We start from the raw sequence: 19,159 nt of genomic DNA, 5'->3' as shown, positions 1-19,159 counted from the left end.
GCACTCACGTGCCAGGCACGGTGCCTTGCACTAGGAAAGTGAGGACAGGTTAGGTCTCTACTTGTCGTGTGGGGAGAAATGCGTGTTCAGTGCTAATTTCATCAGTAGACACTTTGCAGAGAAACTACTAGAAGCACAGAGGGTGAGAAAGGAGGTGGTTCAATGGAAGGTGACTCAGCCAGGTGAGGGTGGACCGGGTAAGCCGACTGCTGTGTGAGTGTGAGCGTGGCGGGACGTGGAGGTGTGGGGACAGTGGCACCTTAGTGGTGACAGCAGGAGGCAGCTGAAAGGAAGCCTGTGCAGCTCTGCGGCGTCTCAACTTGGAAGTGCTGGGGGGGGGGGAGTCACTCTGAGCCGTTTTGCAGGGGGAGGCTGGCACGGACCATCCCCAACCTCATAATTATTTGACCCAGCTCCTTCCACTTTGCGATGGTGCAGGAGTGATGCGTATGTGGTACGGGGTGGTGACAGTGGCCATAGCTCCCCATCAGCCGGAGATCACGAGGGCCCACAGCCAACACCGAAAACCATTCTGTGCCCACACAGCTATCCTGTCACTTTGTGTACAGTGTTCATTACATCACAAGGGACAGTCAACACTCAGTTATGAAACAGGCTTTGTGTTAGATGGTTTTGCCTACCTGTAGCCTCGTGTGTGTGTGTGTGTGTGTGTGTGTGTGTGTGTGTGTGTGTGTTGTGAGCAGGTTTCAGGAGGGCGTGGCTCAGCTGTGGTGGGCGGTAGGTTGGGTGTGTTACATGCACTTTGACCTGAAGGTACTTTGAACTTGGGATGGGTTTGTTCACTGCTGTCCTGGAGCCAGCTCTGGTGCAGTGCTATGGAGGACTAGGTCAGAAAGGCTGTTCCTGGAAGCAGGATCAGTTCAGGCCCCCGCTTCTTGTTTTCCTTCCCCCTTGAGTTCGGGACCCAGGATCTATCCCAGAATCACCGCCCCACCTGCCCCGCCAGTGCTGGCCTCGGTCTGGCCTCTCCAGCCCACCCTCTGTTAATGTAGCGCTGTGGCCAGCTGGACCCCTCACACCAGGCCTCACCGCGGCTCTGGTGGTGCCATCTGTTGTTAGACCTTCTGGGGCCGCGTGCTGCACCCGGGACCGTGGCACCCTCCTAATGGTGTTTTGAGGCATCCGGGCCCTGCCGTGTCCCGGCTACTGCCTGGCCCCTGCGGCTCCCCGAGCTCGCGCTGCTAGTTCAGGCTGGGCTCGGCCACCCGTCCTGCACCCAGCATCCCGCTGATGTCCGCTCACAGATGGAGCGGGGCCTGGCCCAGAGGAGGGCCACGTACATGTTAGGGGTTCCTCTTTTAGAAAGTTGTTTCCTCCCTGGCACTCTTGCCTCTTTGAAAGAGTTTTGGCCTTCGGGAAATGTATTCTAATTTTTATTTCCTCCAGGAATCTCCTTTAATTCTGTGTCCGTGTTCTATAAATAGTCTGTATTTATGCTGTTTGCTGGCCACACAAATGCTATTTTGTACACAGATGATAATTAGGCAATTTGTCAGTCCCTTTGAGAATTCCATACCTTGGGAACTTCGTTTTTCTTAGGGCAACGCTCTCTTGGATCTGGGCCACTGCACCGGCCTCCACACTGGCCTTGTCACCAGTTACCCCGCCAATCCAGCCTTCCATCTGGCTTCTTCTGTCAGCGCAGGGATGACTGATCCCTGCCTTCTGCTAAACCTCCTTGACCCCGTCTGTCTGAAGAAGGCTCTGGAAACTCTAGGAAACCACAGGGCAGGACCCTGGTCCTCCGAGGCCGGCCTCCACTTGTCCGCACCCCCAGGAAAATGCGAGCCCTTCAGAACCAGGGCGGCTGGTACACACTGTGATCCGTGTCCTGGGCACAGCGTACCGGGGGCTTGGGAGAGGAGGGCGGGGCCAGCAGTTAGAATGACACCCCAGGGCAGGAGGCCTGGACTAGGGTGTGGGGAAGGAGGCAGGGGCTGCCTCGCCTGGAATCCCAGGCCTGGAGGGCAGAGGGGAGTGGGGAGTGCAGCCCCGAGGGAGGTGACATGCAGGAGGCCCAGGAGGAGTGTAGGCTTGGGCACGTCGTGTGTATGGTCTGGGGCGGATCGATTTGAGGTGCCGGTGAGAAGGTAGAGGTGCAGTAACGATAGCAATAAAAGAACTAGAACTTCTAAAAGGCTTTCTTTTTTTTTTTTTAATTTTTTTTTTACATTAATTTATTTTTGAGAGACAGAGACAGCGTGAGTCAGTAGGGGGGGGGGGGGGGGTGGGCAGAGAGAGAGGGAGACACAGAATCAGCAGCAGGCTCCGGGCTCCGAGCTGTCAGCACAGAGCCCGACGCAGGGCTCGGACCCACAAACTGTGAGATCGTGACCTGAGCCGAAGTCGGACGCTTAACCGACTGAGCCCCCCAGGCGCCCCTAGGCTTTCTTATTATTAAGCACACACTGTCCTAGTTAGTCCACAGATCACCTGCTTGTAGACAGGTAGTGTGCTCGTTGTACAGGAGACACGCTTGAGGCTCGATGTCCAGGATACTCCTGGGGCACGACGTGACTGTTGCAAGAGGAGGGCCGCCTTCTGGCGAGAGGACCGAGTCCGCAGAGGTGACTCACACGTGTCAGGGCTTGGCCCTGGGGACCGGTCGGCGTCTGCCAGGCCACCTGTGACCCTTTCTGGGCAGCACTGTGTGTGTGGGCCCCGGGCGCTTCTGCTCCTCTGACCCCTGAACCTTGGTGTGCCGATCCCGCCACATGCTGCTTGGTGGTCCGAGTCCCAGCTTCCTCTCCTGTAGGATCCAGACTATCCTGTGACGACACTTATCACCCGGGCGGTGGAGACATGGCGGAGAGCCTAGCGGTACACCCGGCCTGTGAGGAAGTCCTTGGGGAGGGGACCACTCCACAGGTGCGGATGTAGTCAGGTGCCCCTGACCCCTGCCGAGACCGTCCCCGTGGCTCACAGGGAACCCCCATCCCCAGGGTAGGTGACTGCAGGCACGTGGCCTGTGGAAGGTAGGGGAATCCGCATGCTAACATGGAAAGATTTCTGCCCACAAGGGCTGATAACAACGTGGTAATTTCTACAGGCTCAGCTCCCTTTAACAGGAACGTGTTTCTACAAGGGCATTTTTATTTCCGTGGAGGATAATTGAAACACTGGTGTCCTTGAACACGTCCGGTATATTTTCATTTACCTTTGGAATTGGCAGTGTACAGGATCCTTGTGCCGCGTTCTGATCGGTTTCCCTGTCTGATCGATCTGTAGCTGCTCTTTGAAAGCTACTTTAGGGTTATTTAACTCCATTGGTCCTTTTGCGTCTTGACGAGGGAAACCACCACGGTCCGTCTTAAATCCAGATGTCAAAAATACTTCTGTGTATTGCTCGTGCATTCTCTCTATGGCAGCGTACTAGGGGAAAAAAACCTGCCAGAGATGTTTTCTTCCTGTCTCTTTCTCTTCGTTTCTCTGGGCCTGGGGTCCTGGCGGTGAGTGTTTGCCCCTACTCACTGGGGGGGTTTGGGACCGCTCTGTTGTGTGGTCCTTCGTGATGCACTTAGCAAGGTCGCCTTCTCGCTTTGGAGACTTGCCCCCCCACCCCCACCCCACTGGGCTCTGGCTTCTGGGAAACGGGTGTCCCAGGTGTTGCCTGGACCGGAGGGAGGATCTGGTGCCTCGCCGTGTGGTCGCCCTTGCTGGCCCCGTGCACACCCGCACGCCTCCTTTTACTGGGCGCTGTTTTCTGTGCCAAGGAAGGTACTTACGGGTCCTGAAATCAATGTTCACCTACAGACGTGCAAGCTAAGGGGTTGTGCCTCCACACACACGTTGGCCGAGGTAGAAGCAGGCGCTCCTTGCGTCCCACGCTTCAGACCTGGCTTCTCTGCAGCGGGGCCACAGTCTCCGGACACTGGAAGCAGCGTTCGTTTCGTCCTTCTCCCTCCGATACAGAAGAAAGTGTGTAAAGTTTATAAAAGAAGTGTCTGCAAGTGCAGGGTGTTCCTGGAGCTGCACCTGTCCCCTCACCGGGGGTCCCAGAGCAAGTTTGGTGCATGGACACGTGGTCCTGCCCTGGGTGGGGTAGGCATGGACGCTGGTGATCCCCGGGCACCTCGGAGGCTCGGAAAGCAGAGGGGGCAGGCAGGGACGCCTCTCAGGGAGGCCGTTTCGGCCAGGGCTGCAAGGGTGGGTGGAGTCAGTTCCCTGGAGGTGGGGCGGGGTGAGCACCAGCAGCTAGCGTCCCAAGGCTGCGGACCCCAGTAGAATCCGGCTGTTTTTACTAACACCTGATGACTGTGTGAGGCTGTTTCCCTCTTGTGAGCTCAGTTCACCCCTCTGTAAAAGTGGGTGAGTATAGAATGAGACACTATGACTGCAGGAGCTTCCTCGGTGTCACGGGGGGGGGTGGTGGTGTCTTCACTGGCCCCTGTCTCTCGTGGAACCAGCTGGACTCTGATTAAGGTACCGGGGTGTTCAGACCAGACAGTCACTCTCCTGAGAAGTTGTCTCGGCGGTGAGAGGCCACTGTCACCTGACAGCCACTCTAATCCCCACCCTGGGCCTTCCCCGAGCTCATAAAATCCACACTAAAGAGGTAGGTGTGTTCGAAACCCCTTCAGTTTACAACGAGGAACTTGAGATTCAGACAGACTGAATACCTCAGAGACCCAGGCTTTACCAGTGAAAGAGACTGGGCATCTATCTGTCTGATGCAGGCTTCTGCTCGGCTTGCCCTGGCCTCGTGATCTTCCAGCCTGTGCACGGAGCAGACGGGCTGGGGGGCGGAGCACTGGACCTCAGACCCCTGACCCCCAGCCCCAGGCTTGTTCATAAGCCGCACCGACCCATAGTCCAGCTCCTCGGGCCCTGTAGCTGCACTAACCACAGCGGCCGCAGGTGCACAGCTGTTGACAGTGGACGGTGTTCATTGCTGAGCCACCCGCCAGGTGTGCGCCCGGAGTTCAGGAGAGCGGGGATGCCCGTCTGGACTCGTCCAGTCACTGCCCGCTTCGGGCTCCAGGATCTTCAGGCCTGGTGAGGAATTCCTCACCTCCGTTTGCCATCTCTGTGCCCTCAGGCAAGTTATTTTTGCCGCATACAGATTTAATCCGTCTCTGGGCTGCTGTGAACATGGAGATGATGGCGGTGAGGCACATTGATGGCACCCAGGTGGCCTGTGGTTGGCGCAGTCCCTGGCGATGCTCTGATTGGATTGTGCTGGGCTTTGGTGTTTGGAATCCAATGTATCTTTTCTCTTCAATTAAAAATAATGGGTTTTCTCTATTATAATTGATCTATGAGGCCTAAGAAGAAAATTGTCTTCTTTGGGTGTGATCCAGATGTTGATGTCCATGCCATTTTCTTGCCTGCTTGGAGCCCCTCCTCAGGATGGATGGCGCCTCAAGGTTGACTGCTTCCTTTCACTTGGGTTGTGCTTCATTACAAAACAGAATAGGCCGGGAGAGCCGAGCAGACGCCCATGTGACGCGGCACATAAATTTAGAATACCAGTCTTATAACTATCAATTATCTCCCAATGAAAGTTCAATTTAATTACATGTGGATAGTCCTTCTAAATCCAACTCCCTGATTTGTATTTAAATGTCATCATTATGACTTCCCTTGTGAGGTTATCAGCTGTTCAAAGACTGAATCATATGATATTTTAAAAACCACCGCTTTTATATAGACTCTTCAAAAATCACAGCACCTTTTTCCAGTGCCAACTCTTGACTATTATTGTCACATTTGGCCATAAAATTAAGCATGAAAATTGGCATTCAGTAGTCGTATTAATTTTATTTAACTCCGACTCATCGAAGATGAACAGGATGGAGTAGCGGTAGGGACTATCTGACGGGGAGGCCGGGGAGCGCTCCCAGGATATTGCATGTAGACTCACAACCGCATCTGAAATGAGAGTGTCCGCGGTTCCACGGGCAGCCGAGGGTACCTCCGAGGCTCCGCAGTGCCGTGGGCTCCTGGTCCCTGACGAGGGATTAACCACCATGACAGCAGGTGCTATTTATAGCGTGCTGCTTGTGTGCTGGGCACTGGGCTGACCATGCTGTGTCTACCATCTCACTTAAGCCACACAAAACCGTGCAAGGTGGGGTTCAGCCCCAGTCTTAGCTGCGGTGTTCTGCACACCCCGAGGGACTGTGGGGGTGATAGCAGTCTCCCAGGAGGAAACGTGCAGCAAGGGTTTGTGCAGTTGGGCAAACCTTGTGGAGAGCTGGCCCTTGAGCACCGATTTAGAAGATCTGAAGGCGTCCTGTCCTGACAGGTGTGTGTGGGGCCTGGGCCTCTCCCCCATCTGGGATTCAAGTCTGGTCCTTTCATCTAATCCAGAGGGACCCTGACAAAGTGCCACACATGTTTACACACAGGATCAGACTTCTTGACAGCATGACCAGCAAGCCAGTGGGCATATTCCCCAGTTCAGAAAATGAGGTTGGGTTTCGAGAAGTTACAGGGTACGTGGAAGATAGACAACGGAGAAAGCCCTCGCGTGGAGCTGGCGGCCGAGCCCTGGAGGCTGCCTCCTCAGCCAGCAAGTGGCCGGGCTCTTCCACTCTCTGCCGTTCACCAGGGACCGGTCTCGCCCTGGCGTCCCTCGCAGATGCCCTCCCGCTTCTGAGACCACACTGGACAGAGAGCCCAGAGAACAGATTCTTGCCCCAAGTCAGCCACTGACTGTAGGTCATGCCCCTTGCGCTCAGCGTCATGCTGCTACTTGATTAAAAATAGAGACCCTGCCATTTGTGACAGTGTAGATGGACCTAGAGGGCATGATGCTAAATGAAGTAAGCCAGAGCGGGAAAAACACCGTATGATTTCACTTCCATGTGGAAACTAAACACACACAGACACGAGCAAACAAGAAAACAGACACAGACTCGTAGATACAGAGAACAAACTGGTGGTTTCCGAGGGGAGGCAGGTGGGTGACAGGCAAAAAAATAAGTCACGGGGATGAAACGTACAGCATGGGGAGTGTAGTTACTAATACCATGGTGCGCTTACTGTCGGCAACATTCAGGTGGCACATAAGCATTGAATCACTGTGTTGTACACCCAGAACTAATACGTGCCAATTATACTTTGAAATGAAAAAAAAAATTAAAATAAGTAGAAACCAACAATGGACAGGAGAGGCATCCTGGTGAAAAGGTGTTTGAAGGATGATTTCCATGCTGGCGTGAGTCCCCCGTGAAGACCGTGCGGCTACGTGCCGAGCCCCTGCAGCTGCCCCAACGGCAGGTGCGCCCCCACACCCTGTGGGTCCTGGGCCCACCTGTTCTCCTTTCCTTCTCTTTGTCATTACTGAAGATAGTGTTTTCCGGTTTTGCTGTGATTTGCCAGAGAGTCAGCTGTGTTTGGGATTATTTTTTGGACGCTTGTTTATGGGGGATTGCACCAATACTCTCCCATCCGTGTTGCTTCACCCCCAAGAAGAGGTTTCACAGGGCCATGAGCTTATACCCAACTGAGGAGGGCTGTGCCCGGGAAGTTGTCCTTGGCAGGGCAGTGGGGATGCCATGGCTTCCGTGTCTGCTGAGGGTTTTGTTGCTTCCTGGTTATGAGGAGCGCTTGCTAACTGAGAAGAGGGATGTGCATCGTCCAGGGCGTGAGGCTGATCCTTCCCTGGGCTGATGGAGGCTGCTACCAGGCCTGGGTGAGAAGGTGTGAACCCTCTCAGCCCTCCCTCCGGGTCAGGTACTGCTGACCGCATCTCTGGTTGGGTTGGACTGGGCATCCAGCTCTGAACCCAGGGCTCTGTCCTCTGCCTGCTCCCACCTCCCTGGTCGTTGTCATTGCCGGGAGCACTGTCGTCCCCAGTCTGCATGGCTTTCTGACAGAAGCAACAGCCTCAAACCATGATGGCTGAAGCCAGTGAGACGGCTGGACTCAGAGCCAGGACCCCTCCTGGGGCTCTCAGGCAGCCCTCCCCGCCGCCCCCCCCCCCCCCCCCCCCCCCCCCCCCCCGCCAACCGCCGCCTGGTGCTGTCCCTGGTGCTGCACGTAATACAGCAGCTTCCCACAGCGGGAGAGGTCACTCATCAAGACTGGGCTCTAGGAAAACAGGTCGTCGCACACTGCCCTCTCCTTCCTGGAGGTGAGGATAGAGGCGGAGGTGGTGATGTCTGGGGGCTGTGCTCTGAGACCACGTAGCGATGTCCAGGCCAGCCATGCTGCCCGTGGTTTGGGGAAATAATCCTTGGCCTCTGGCCTTGGCATTCTGGCTCTAGGGCTTGGAGCTGGGTGACCCTGGTGCGGTACTCAGTTTCTTGGTACCTCAGCATTAGCACCTGTGGGAAAGGAGGGGTGCTGCCTTCAGGATGCGCACAGCTCTGTCACAGGTGGCGGGGCAGTGGCGGTTCACGTGGCAGCAGGCTTCACGGTCACTAGGTCCGTGTCCCGTTCCGGCTCTGCACACGGCGTGAACAAAGCATCATTTCCTTTGAGGTGCTGTGCCTGAGCAAGAGGGAGCCAAATGGAGCGAAAAACAAAACCGTGGTGCTGAGTCTGAGCGACAGGCTCTGTGGTGTGGGGCTGCAGCCCATGCTCAGCGCCTCATCAGAGCTGTGAAGAAGCAAACCGCGCCCGTCCTTACACTTGCTGTCATAAATAAGACGAAGGTACGTGCAGGATACTTAGCACAGGGCTTGGCACGTAGTGTCTGTTACATTTCATTTTCTTCCCCCTTCCGTGTTGTGGGCCCTCGTGGCTATGATTTCATCAAGGCTGGGGGCGGGGGGGGGGGGGGCGGCGGAGTGTACTGTGATGCTTACTTCATCGAGATTGTTCAGAAAAGCCCTTCAAGTGATCACATAAATACAATCCTGGTGGCCACAGCGTCTGGGGTGTCTCTGGCCCCAGGGATCTGGCATTCTAGGTGCGCTGTCTCCTTCTGTGTTCAACAGGAATAGCCTGGTATCCAGAATGTTTCCAAACCCCTTTCAAAGGTGAAAGTTATTAGTTCCTTTTGGGTTATCAGGTGATGAACTGAAATTGGCATTTTTAGTGAAACTTAGGAATATTCTGACCTTTAGCTTAAGGAGAGCCCTTGTTTGGTTCATTCTCCCTTCGAGGTGGGGGTTGGAAAGAGCCTATACCGAGTGAGACATTAGAGGCACTCCTGCTGGACATGTAGACACCTTGCAAGGGAAGAAATGTATGTACAAAAAATGGCTAATAAGCTTCTCAAAAAGCGTTCTCTTTCAGGAGCGATTCAGACCTGCAAATTAAAACATCAGTGAGGTAGCATTTCGCCCCTTCCTAGCAAAGGTGGAAAATCGATGATGGCCAGTATTGGCAGGGGTGCAGGGAGAGGGGCGCCAGCCTCGCTGCCTGGGGCGCGTGCCCCAGTGAACGCCTTTCTGAGAAGGAACTGGGCGTCCACCTGCCAGCCTTGACCTTTTCCACCCTCTCGATTCGGTCTCTGCTTCTAGATGTGGACCTCAACCCGCAGCATAAATGCAGACAGGAAATTGAAGCACGAAGATGTTTAGGATTTTTTTCAATAGTAACTTTTTGAAAAATGGAAAGTATGAGTCTGAAAATAGCGGAATTGTTAAGTAAGCGATGATAGGGTTGGATGACAAGACGTTCTGCAGACTAATTTTTAATGACGTGAACGTGTTCACAGTATCTTGAAAAAGTAAAACAAGATATAAAATGCATGTATATATGTGTGTGTTCGTATAAAATGAGACGTGTGGTAACATACACCTATAGTAGTTTGAACTGCATTAAAATACAGATACTTAGAAAAAAGACTCTAGAATTAAAGTATTACAATTAGGGTTTAAGGATGAGTCCTTGTTTCTTTATTGTGCTTTTTGCTGTTTTCCCGCTTTTTCTGGGCTTGAAAAGAGTTTTACGGGCTGAAAAGAGAGTCAGCGTGACTCTGGAACGAAGTTCTTGCTATGGGATGCCGTGTTCTCTGTGTGCACAGGAGTCTCTCATTCTTTGGGGGTCTCCAAGCCTCAGACATCTCCTGGCCAAAGGCCATCCATTTGCTGACACCCCAGTAGTTTTCGCTAAGCTGTTAAGGTTCTTGGGGTTGAATCTTAGGTGTGTACACCCCGAACAGAGTAGCAACTCTTGTCTCCTGGTTGTCCCACAGAATAGCCCCAAGGGTCGCTTAGATCATACTGGGTTTGGCTGGATGTTTGGGCCACAGCAGAGTCTGGGATAACACACTCACTTTTATCCTTTGAGTGACTCTGTCAACTTTCGGCTGAGCCAGAACGTCGGGGGCCTCACATAAAGAAAACCCCTTCCTCCCCTTCTCCTTCCGTCTATCCACATAACACGCCTTTACTGAGCACCTCCTGTATGCCTGATTCTGTGCTAAGAGGCAGGGTTGCAAGCATCAGTGAGACACAGCCTCTGCCGGCATGAAGGTCACGGTCGGGAGCTGAGGCAGGCTGCAAGCATCCGATTAGAGCGCCACACCTGTGTGCTATGTGGCGTCTACATGTCAGGTGCTGTAGGGTCTGGGGGTGTAGCAGAAGGGCACAGGTGCAGAGGTCAGGCAGCAGCGACGGGGAGGAGGTGAACGCCGGCCCAGGCTGTCTGGGAACGTGCTTAGTTCACGTGTTCGTTTATGCGGGAAATTGTTGGCCGAGTTGCTGTGGTGTTCCAGGCATTATCCAGGCCTGGGAGACTGTGGGAGCAAGACCACACAGACCTCCGTCCTCAGGGAGCTAAATTCCAGTAGAGCTGTTGGACAGCAAAGCCCACACATTCGTGTCTACAGCTCGTGGGAAAGGCTATGGCAGAATGGATGCTGCCATGGAGGGGAGGCCAGGGGGGGAAAAAGGAGGAGGATGCTGTGGGGGAGGTGCCCGGAACACCTTCCTTAAACTCAGACCTCGAGAGTGTGGGGCTCCAGCCACACGTGGGGCAGGAGAAGAAGCACTAAGGCTAAGGCAGAAAGAGCCTGGTGTGTTCTAGAAACTTCCAGAAGGTGGAGAGGGCTGGACACAGCAGGCAGGGAGGCTTTGTGGAGGATGTGACCGTTGAGCAGAAACCCGAAGGGGTGGGTGTCACAAGACAAGGTCCTGGGTGCAGGGGCCAGAAGGGGATGGGCGGGGTGTAGCTGGTCAGGCCTGGTGTGTGTGAACAAGTCCTGTGGCTGAAGGTGAAATGGGAGTTGATGGGCAGGGCTCTGATGAGGAGGCTTTTGGGGCCCCCAGGGCTAAATAATTGCTAGTCCTCTCTGATTTCCCACATGGGGTCCCGTCTGCTTTGTCCTGTTCCAGAAATTACATTTCCTTCGGGGTATGTGAGTCTTCTCTGAGGTTGGGCTCTCTGACTGTGTCTTCAGCTCTAAACTGCGTGTTGAACCAGCTCTGAAGCCACTGCTACCCTGGGAGTCTATTATTTCATTTTCTTGGAATGAATCCATTATGAATTACTAACGATAATGATTCATTATACCGTCTCATGCTGGCATGTGCTGATTCTCCAACAGCCAGCAGAAGATACTGCCCTGCTGATTAATCCTCTGCTTTCCCCCCCTTCTCTTAGAATGGCCGTTCAAGTGGACAAGTTCAGCTTCGAGAGTTTCCCAGAATCCCCTGGGGAGAAGGGACAGCTTGCAAATCCAAAGCAGCTGGAGGAGGAGAGGCAGGAGGCCCGCGGCTTGGAGATCGACAGCAAGCTGGACGTCCACTGGAGAATCATATCCTTTTCACGGTGGCCGCCCTGGCACCGGGCACACCCTGCTTGGGGGCTCTGCCCGCTGGGAAGGACCCCCGAGGGGCTTCACCGTGGAGCTGTAGACAAAGGGTGTGTCAAGGAGACACGGACCAAGGTTGTCCTTTCTTAGCCTCTTCCCACTCCCAGGGCCCCACCAACGAGGTATCAGCTCAGGGTGAGGAAAGGCCACTTCCCTGGAACGTCTCAAATCACATGTTTCTTGCCAGTGTTGATGTTTGTGTTAGTGACACGTTCTCATGCCTACCTGTCAATGCTGGGCTCCAGGCTTCACAGACTGTCCGCTCCTCCCGGTTAGTTGTCCGGGAGACTGAAATCGCATTGCACGGCTTACAAGGCATGAGAACCCTGAGGGGTTTCACAGGGGCAGTGCTGCACGAGAGCGCCTAGGGCAGTCCCCGGCCCTGCTGCAAACTTGGGACGTGCCTGGCTCACCGCAGGTGCTCCGTCCCACGAGCGAGCACGTGAGAGGATCCCAGGCGCACTTGTGTGAGTGTTCGACCGTCTCCCAGAGCACCTGCTTTGGGCTGGGTATTCAGCGAGACGCTTAGGCTGAGACGGCAAGAGAGGCCTCAGTGTTTCTTCACGGCCCTGCGGGGTGTGGCTCACCAATGGGGGACGACATGCACTTGAGGCACAGGGCAGGGCATCACACCACGTCTGTGAGGTTCAGGGGTGGAAGCTGTGGGCATGGGGCCCTTGGAGAAGGCTTGACACAAGGGGAGACGTTAGAGTGGCTTTTGTAGGGTGAGTAGAAGTTCCTTCGAGGGATGAGGGTAGGGGATGGCCCAGCGGTCCCAGTGTGTAGGAGGATGGCTCACTCAGAGTGTTGCCCAGGAAGAGGCGATTCCGAGGTGGTTGTCTTAGTTGTCTGACTCACATATGCGCTGTGTGGTCTCAGATCATTCTAGACCATCTCCCTGGATTCTGGAAAGATCCTCAGTCTGCAGGTGGCCGTCTCCAAGAGTTGAGGCACATTGCTTTGTGCCCACTACAGAGGGTCTGGAGCTGGTAGACCCTGTCCCCAAGGAGCTGGGACAAAATAAGCCCTTCACATGTAAACCGGAGGCTTCGGGAATAAGACATTAAACCCAAGTCGCTGGGGACTCAGAGTCTCAGTGGCACATCACAGAGTTAAGGTGTTTGCCTTTGTACAGAAGGAGGTGAAAAGGAGGGATGAGTGGAGTCCTCCCTGTCTCGGGCCCACCCAGAGCTCAGCATAGGGTCGGGGCCCAGCCAGTGCCTGCTGGTGACGGAGCCCAGAAGGCAGCGGCATTCACCCCGTGCACCAGGCCGTCTCCTTTACCCCTCCCGTCTCTGACTCGTGCTCTCGCACCCCTGGGGAGAGGTTGGCTGGGTCGCCTGTGAGTCCAGCCAGGACGTGGTGAAGCCGGCTGCCCGGTGGGGTTGCCTGCCCTCAGGGAAGATCAAGGAAACAACCCCGCCCCCCCCCCCCCCCGTCCTGTTGGGGGACAGCAGAAGGCACAGAGCTCTCCTGTCCTGGTATCTGTGGTTGTGATGCTGATGCTGGGGTGGGGGGTTTGGGGTGGAGAGGCTCTGTAACCTCTAGATGTGCACGTCCCCATGTGAGGCAGGACATGCCCTGCTCCCAGGCCTCTGGGCTTCATGCGGGGAGCTTCTCTCAGACCAGGAGTCCTGGCTGCGAACGAGTCCGCCTCTGGCCCATGGAGGGAAGGGCAGTGTGCGTGGGGGGCCTGGCAGGAAGGCATCTGTCTCCCGAGTGTCTCGTTCTGGGTGAAGATAGAAGCACGAAGCCTCGGAATGGAGGGGGGGTGGTTTGCACCCCTGCCGTTGGGGCTACGGTAGCACCTGCTGATGATGCACCTGCCACTCCCCGGGTGCACCCCTGGGCTGGCCCAGGTCGTTCTCCATGGTTTCAAGTCCCAGGGGGGGCTCCGCCGCCCTGTCTTAGAGATGACAACCTCTCCGGCTCACACACAGGAAGAAGGGGAGCGGGCGCTTACCAGAAGCCCATCAGTCGCCCTGCAAGCCAGCGGCCCTTGGCCAGGATGCGGTGCCTTCTAGTGGGATAATGCTGACCATCAAAATGCTTATATTTTGATAACACCGACCAGAAACATGCCGAAAATGTCTTTGGTTTCTCTCCTTTTAGTTTTGCCTCCTTTAAGAGGTTGATATCCCCATTTTCTGTATTTGCTTAATAATTCATGCAACAAATATTTATTGAATGTCTACCATGTGCCAGGTACATCTGTCTCCTAGATGTACTGACTGGGAGTTTTTGAGAGACCGTCCCTACAGGCGGATTCCATTAAAGAGAATGAACAGTAGGACACCTCTCTCTCTCTCTCTCTCTCTCTCTCTCTCTCTCTCTCTCTCTCTCTCTCATATCTGGTAATGACATCTGGCATGGGATGAATAGCACAATTCTGCTGTTGTCAACTGGATTCAAGCAGATGGAAAGACCAAAGATTGAATTGGCTAATACTCTTATTATGCATTTTAGTGATATTTTCTCAATATTTAGACTTTATGCCAAGATTTGAGCCTAATTTGACACTCCTCTAAGGAGTAATAACAGTGGCCCACATGTAGCATGTAGGGCTAGCTCGACCTGTTTCCGTGGAGATGGTGGACCTCTGGACCCGTCAGCATCGCATCTGTAATGACCAGATAAGCAGTTGGGCACACCAGGGATTCCAGCTCCAGCGTTTACCTGCTTAGCGAGCTGTACATTTTGCTGCGCTCGCGTGCTGGGGCCCTAGAGATGCCCCAGTCTAAGGGGCTGAGCAGACCCAGAGATGGGCTCTTACAGTGCAGCCTGGAAGGGCTGAGACAGGAGCCTTCCTGTGTGAGGGCTGGCGCATTCCAGAGTCCGAAAGCAGCAGGGACCTATGTCATTCCCTGTGACCAGTAATACAGCAGGCAGACCAGAGAGGTGGCAGGGTCTAGGGGCCTCCTGCGCTGTGCCTGGAGTTGGGCCTTCCTCCCTCCCTCCCCCCTGCCATACTCAAAAATCTGTTAGGAAGTTCTTTCTCCTGCATGACCCATTCCTCATCACCAACCTTTGCTGGTAATTGTTTTCATTCATTTTTTTTTTTAAATTTTAGAGTGCAAGTGAACTGGTGGGGGGGGGGGGGGGGAGCAGAGGCGGAGAGAAAGAATCCCAAGCAGGCTCCATGCTCCGCACAGAGCCCAGTGTGGGGCTCAATCCCGGGACCCTGGGATCATGACCAGAGCCAGAACCAAGAGTCGGACACTCAACCGACTGAGCCACCCAGGCTCCCCAGCCTGGTAATTTTTAAAGGGACTTTTCCTCTTTCTCAAGAGGAACTCACGTCCATGTAATGTCTGTGCGGTTTCCCAGGGGGGTGGGAGAGCAGCCTGCACAGGCAGCATCTGGCCCGGAGAGCTGGGCTCGTGTGGCAGACATTGATACTTCATCGATGCAATACACCCTTACTTTCAACTCCTTTGTGCAATCTCCTTTCCACCTTCTTACCTGCTGGCTACCACTCCTGGGCAATCTTTACTGAACTTTGGAAACCTTGATATAGCCAAGTTTGTTGGTAGCAGATAATAGCCTCCCACACATAATCCAGAAGGTACCTGTTTGGCTTTGGGATGGGACCAAAGATGCCGCACTATTGGGGCTGGAGCCCAGGGTCAGAGGCCCAGCTCTGCCGTTTCCAGTGTCCCCACGGAGAGGCTGTGGCCCAAGGGGCCCTTGTCCTTGTCTGTTCAGGTGAGAACACTTGCTCAATTAGCTGTTAGGCTTAGTTCTAATAATCCTATTGCCCTTTTGATCATCTCCCAGGTATCAACCAAGATATTAGCATTTTCTTCTAACCCCGAACCTGCAAGACAGATAGTACTCTGGTTTTCAAAATAAATGCATCTTGGAAGTTAAGTAACTGACCTGAGAGCAACACAGCTGGCCAGACAGCCAGGATCCTAAAACCTGTGTGATTTTCTTACTGGCTACTTGAAGTGAGGCTCACTGTCCAGTAGTAAGCCTAGTTTCTAACGCTGGGAGGTGTCCACACTGTGGGCCCCCTCTCCTGCTGCCAGAACCGCCCTGTTCCTGTGACCTGGCCTCACAGGAGGACCATCCTGCACACAAGTCCGTGGGCCAGGCCTTGCCCACGTCCTCACTTCCACCTGTGATGGGACCTGCCACAAGGGTCTGGGATTGTCGTTCTGAGAGTCCCCCAGAGTAGCCGGTTCTGGGGCGTTTGGAGATCGGCTGTGTCTGTTTTCACTTTGCATTTGTAATTCAGGAGAGGAGAGTGTCCGTCAGTGTCTCATCCTTTGATGATGAGTCTTCCTCATCCTTTGTGGTTGACCTTGCACTTCCAGTCTCCCGAGGAGCCTGGTCCATCACTGACCTCTCCTATCTCGCGCGGCTGGAGCCGCCCCTTCTGCTGGACTCCAGCAGCACTCTGTGCCTAGGTCTTGTTAGGCCTTGCAAAGTGCAGGGAGGTTTATTTTTCCCAAAGTTCACATCTCCTGGGCCCAGCCGTGCTGTCCTTGAAGCCACATCGCGGCCTTTCCTTTAGCAGCTGTTGACTGGTGGCCCGCTGTGTGCTGGGCTTGCGCTCAGCACCAGGGACCTCCGTGATGAGCGAGACCAGGTGTGGACCCTGACCCGACAGAGCCACGTGTCCTCCCCGGCATGTAGGTGTTAAAACCCGTGGCGAATGAACAGCTTCCATCTCATTGATGCTGCAGACTGCATGGTTACCAGCCTTGCTGTGCTGTGCCTGCTGCTGTGGCATGTGTGAAGGGAGTTTCCACGCATGGGGTGAGTGATCTCTGAAGCCTGGCTCCTTTTCCAGAGGGCAGCCGTGCATGGACAATCTGTGGTGGAAACAGACGAAGGATGAGCCTGGAGTCCTCTCACCTTCTCCTTTTCCCAGTTTCGTTGCAAATGTCCCTCCAAGGAGCATTTCAGGTGTTGGTGGGATACTTGCTGACGCATCGGAATCCGACCCCGTGTAGGTTTCACGACAAGAGCCAGGTGCACCGGCTCCGGTGACCCGGGCCATCTGGGCAGCGTCTCCACCAGGTGGCCTGACAAACACGCGTCTCCTCCGTGCTGTCTGGAGACCATTTGTCACCATCTGGCTGCTTTGTGGGCCAGGTAGAGGCTCAAGGAGCCCAACTGCAGCCCGGGTGTCAGATGCCTGGGGATTCACATCCCAGCGCGGGAGATGGAGAATCCTCGCAGCCTGCCGGGGTCACGTGAACCTAAGTAACCAGAACGTGGCAGGACACGGAGCAGTGCGGCTGTTCTGAGCGTGGGGTCGTGCGTGGGCCCAGGAGCCCCAGCCTGTGCGTTGCTAGGCAGTGTCTGCGTCTGGCCTTGCCAACAGCAGTCGTCCTCTGCAAACCCAGAAAGCTCCATGGGCTGTGACATTTGTGACTGGTTCTTGCTAGGCTTGATAAGCAGAAGCCTACAAGACTATAGGCACAGTGTCCTCAGTTCAGTTGGTCTTGACCAGGACAGCCAGCCTGGAACACAGCTATGCCTGGCTTCTCAGTTTTCCAGACTGCACTCTTCTCGTGAAGGGGAATCTGCCTTCAGCTGACTCCTCCTCCCTTCAAGGCGAGGCCTAGATGGAGCCGTGTGTGTGTGGGGGGGGGGGTGCCCTTTACTCTTCACTCTTGCCACCTGGCTTGTGGCTTATTCTCCAAGATGCTGCTTCGTGGGGCTGTGTCTTCGCACCCCCTGAGAAAAATCAAATGTCTTAAAACAAGATTCCTTTAAAACCCAGTATGCTGTGCTCTCCTAGTAGTCCTGTGCGAAGAAGCGGTTTAATCTAGATGAATTTAGTACAAATAGCTCCTGTCGTCAGTACAGCTGGCTGCTTGATCATCTTAAGTGCAGTACGGGGTTGCCTTCTGTGTCTGCCATCAGGGAGGTTAGCTTCTCCAGCTGCTGGTAATCACTGGGCTCAGAGGTCTTTGATCTCACAGAGGAGCCTCGCCAGCCCGGGAGAAGGTTCCGCCGACCACCAGTGCGGTGCCGTGGCCCAGGCTCTTTGGCCTGCGGTGCGCAGAGGGAGGAAGGTGAGGACGACGCGGGTTTGATTGCTGCCTCCCCCAATCCAGACACGGTAGCCAGTTACTTTGAAAAGAATCAAGGTTTGGCACCCAGCATAGATTTCAAATTTGGCTCGTGAGAGTGAAGAAGGGCTTCCCCAGATGCAAAGCACTGTTTCAGATCTGTGTGTGATGCGTGTGCACCATGGTGTGTGTGGGGGGGTGGGTGGGGGGGGTGGGGCGTATGGTGTGTGCCTGTCGCAGACGATGTGTGTGTGTAAACATCACCCGAATCGATATGCACAGTGTGTACGGGTGCGTGTAAGCCTGCTCCTTCCTCTGTCCTTCGGGTGTGACAGTCACTGTGAGTGCTAACGCCCATATAACACCTGCCAGGTGCCGGGCACTGTTCTGAGTGGTTTATTTGGATTGACTCACTTGCTTTTCACTAAAACCCTAGGAAGTAGTTTCATGCACGTCCCACAGGTGAGGACACTGACTTGTTCCAGGTCGCCAGGTACTGAGTGGCAGAGCTGGGATTCGTCCCCAGTCGTCTGGCATTAGAGTCTGTGCTCTTGGCTCCAGGCTGGGGACAGCAGAAGAGCATCTGGTCACTGCCAAGGTCTCTGCATTACCCCCATTTTCCAGATGAGGCCGAGTGAGGCTGCAGTGCTCCTTGGGCACCCTGCTGCTTGGTACTGTACCCACCCGCACAGAGTCCTCCTCCATTTCACCTGCTCCACCCGCAGCCCCACAAGACGTGCAGAGATGAGCCACTGCAGACTACCCCTTGGCAGCTCACCATGCCGCATGGCATTTTGCGTCCAGTTGGGCCTCTGACACCAGGGAGCTGAGCCGAGATGCGGGCGCCCCTACTGAGAGGAGAACAGCCCACATCAGCATTCTCAAAGTTCACGAGGCAGATTAGAAAACACGGTCACGGGAAAGAGGCTCAGTAATCACTTAAAGCAGCCTTTCCATTAGTGTAATTTCTATTTATGACAATCTGCTAATTTATTTGAGCTGAAGTGGGCCAGGTCTAAGTCCTTGCACCTGTAGTTCTTCCAGATCTGGCATGTGGGGTGCAGACGCCCATCTTCCTGGGGGTCACCTGAGGTACAGCCCCACCCCTTCTGAGAGCACCCTCTCTGGGACACTCACCTAGAAGCCAACTTGGAAGGGACTGTCAGTTGCTCTCGTGTGATGGGTTTCCAGCTTTTGCTCAGAAGGCTGCGGGTAAGAACTAAGAGTTCTGATCCTGGCACTGCTTTCTCCTGTGAGAGGCAAGGCCATTAGAACTCAGGCCTGTGGGCTCAGAGGAGAGCCTGGTGACCCACTGGGCTCCAGGTTCCCCAGGGAGTAGTTGGTTGAGCAATCACTTTTTTCTGTAACAGAACACCAATTCATGGTAAACTTGAGT

At 54.6% G+C, this 19,159-nt stretch overlaps 1 protein-coding gene across 2 annotated transcripts in view; it reads left to right on the top strand.

Moving 5' to 3' along the window:
- The window catches only part of TRAPPC9 (trafficking protein particle complex subunit 9), a 568,190-nt gene that overhangs the window by 420,983 nt on the left and 128,048 nt on the right, over positions 1-19,159 (top strand). For both annotated transcript variants that reach the window (XM_047842486.1, XM_047842485.1), the window contains one exon: positions 11,524-11,677. In XM_047842486.1, coding sequence (XP_047698442.1) covers positions 11,524-11,677 — 154 coding nt within the window. The remainder of the gene's footprint in view (positions 1-11,523; positions 11,678-19,159) is intronic.

Source organism: Prionailurus viverrinus, chromosome F2 (assembly GCF_022837055.1).
Source record: "Prionailurus viverrinus isolate Anna chromosome F2, UM_Priviv_1.0, whole genome shotgun sequence".
Classification (NCBI taxonomy): Eukaryota; Metazoa; Chordata; class Mammalia; order Carnivora; family Felidae; genus Prionailurus; species Prionailurus viverrinus.
This window is presented reverse-complemented; position numbering and strand designations above follow the sequence as displayed.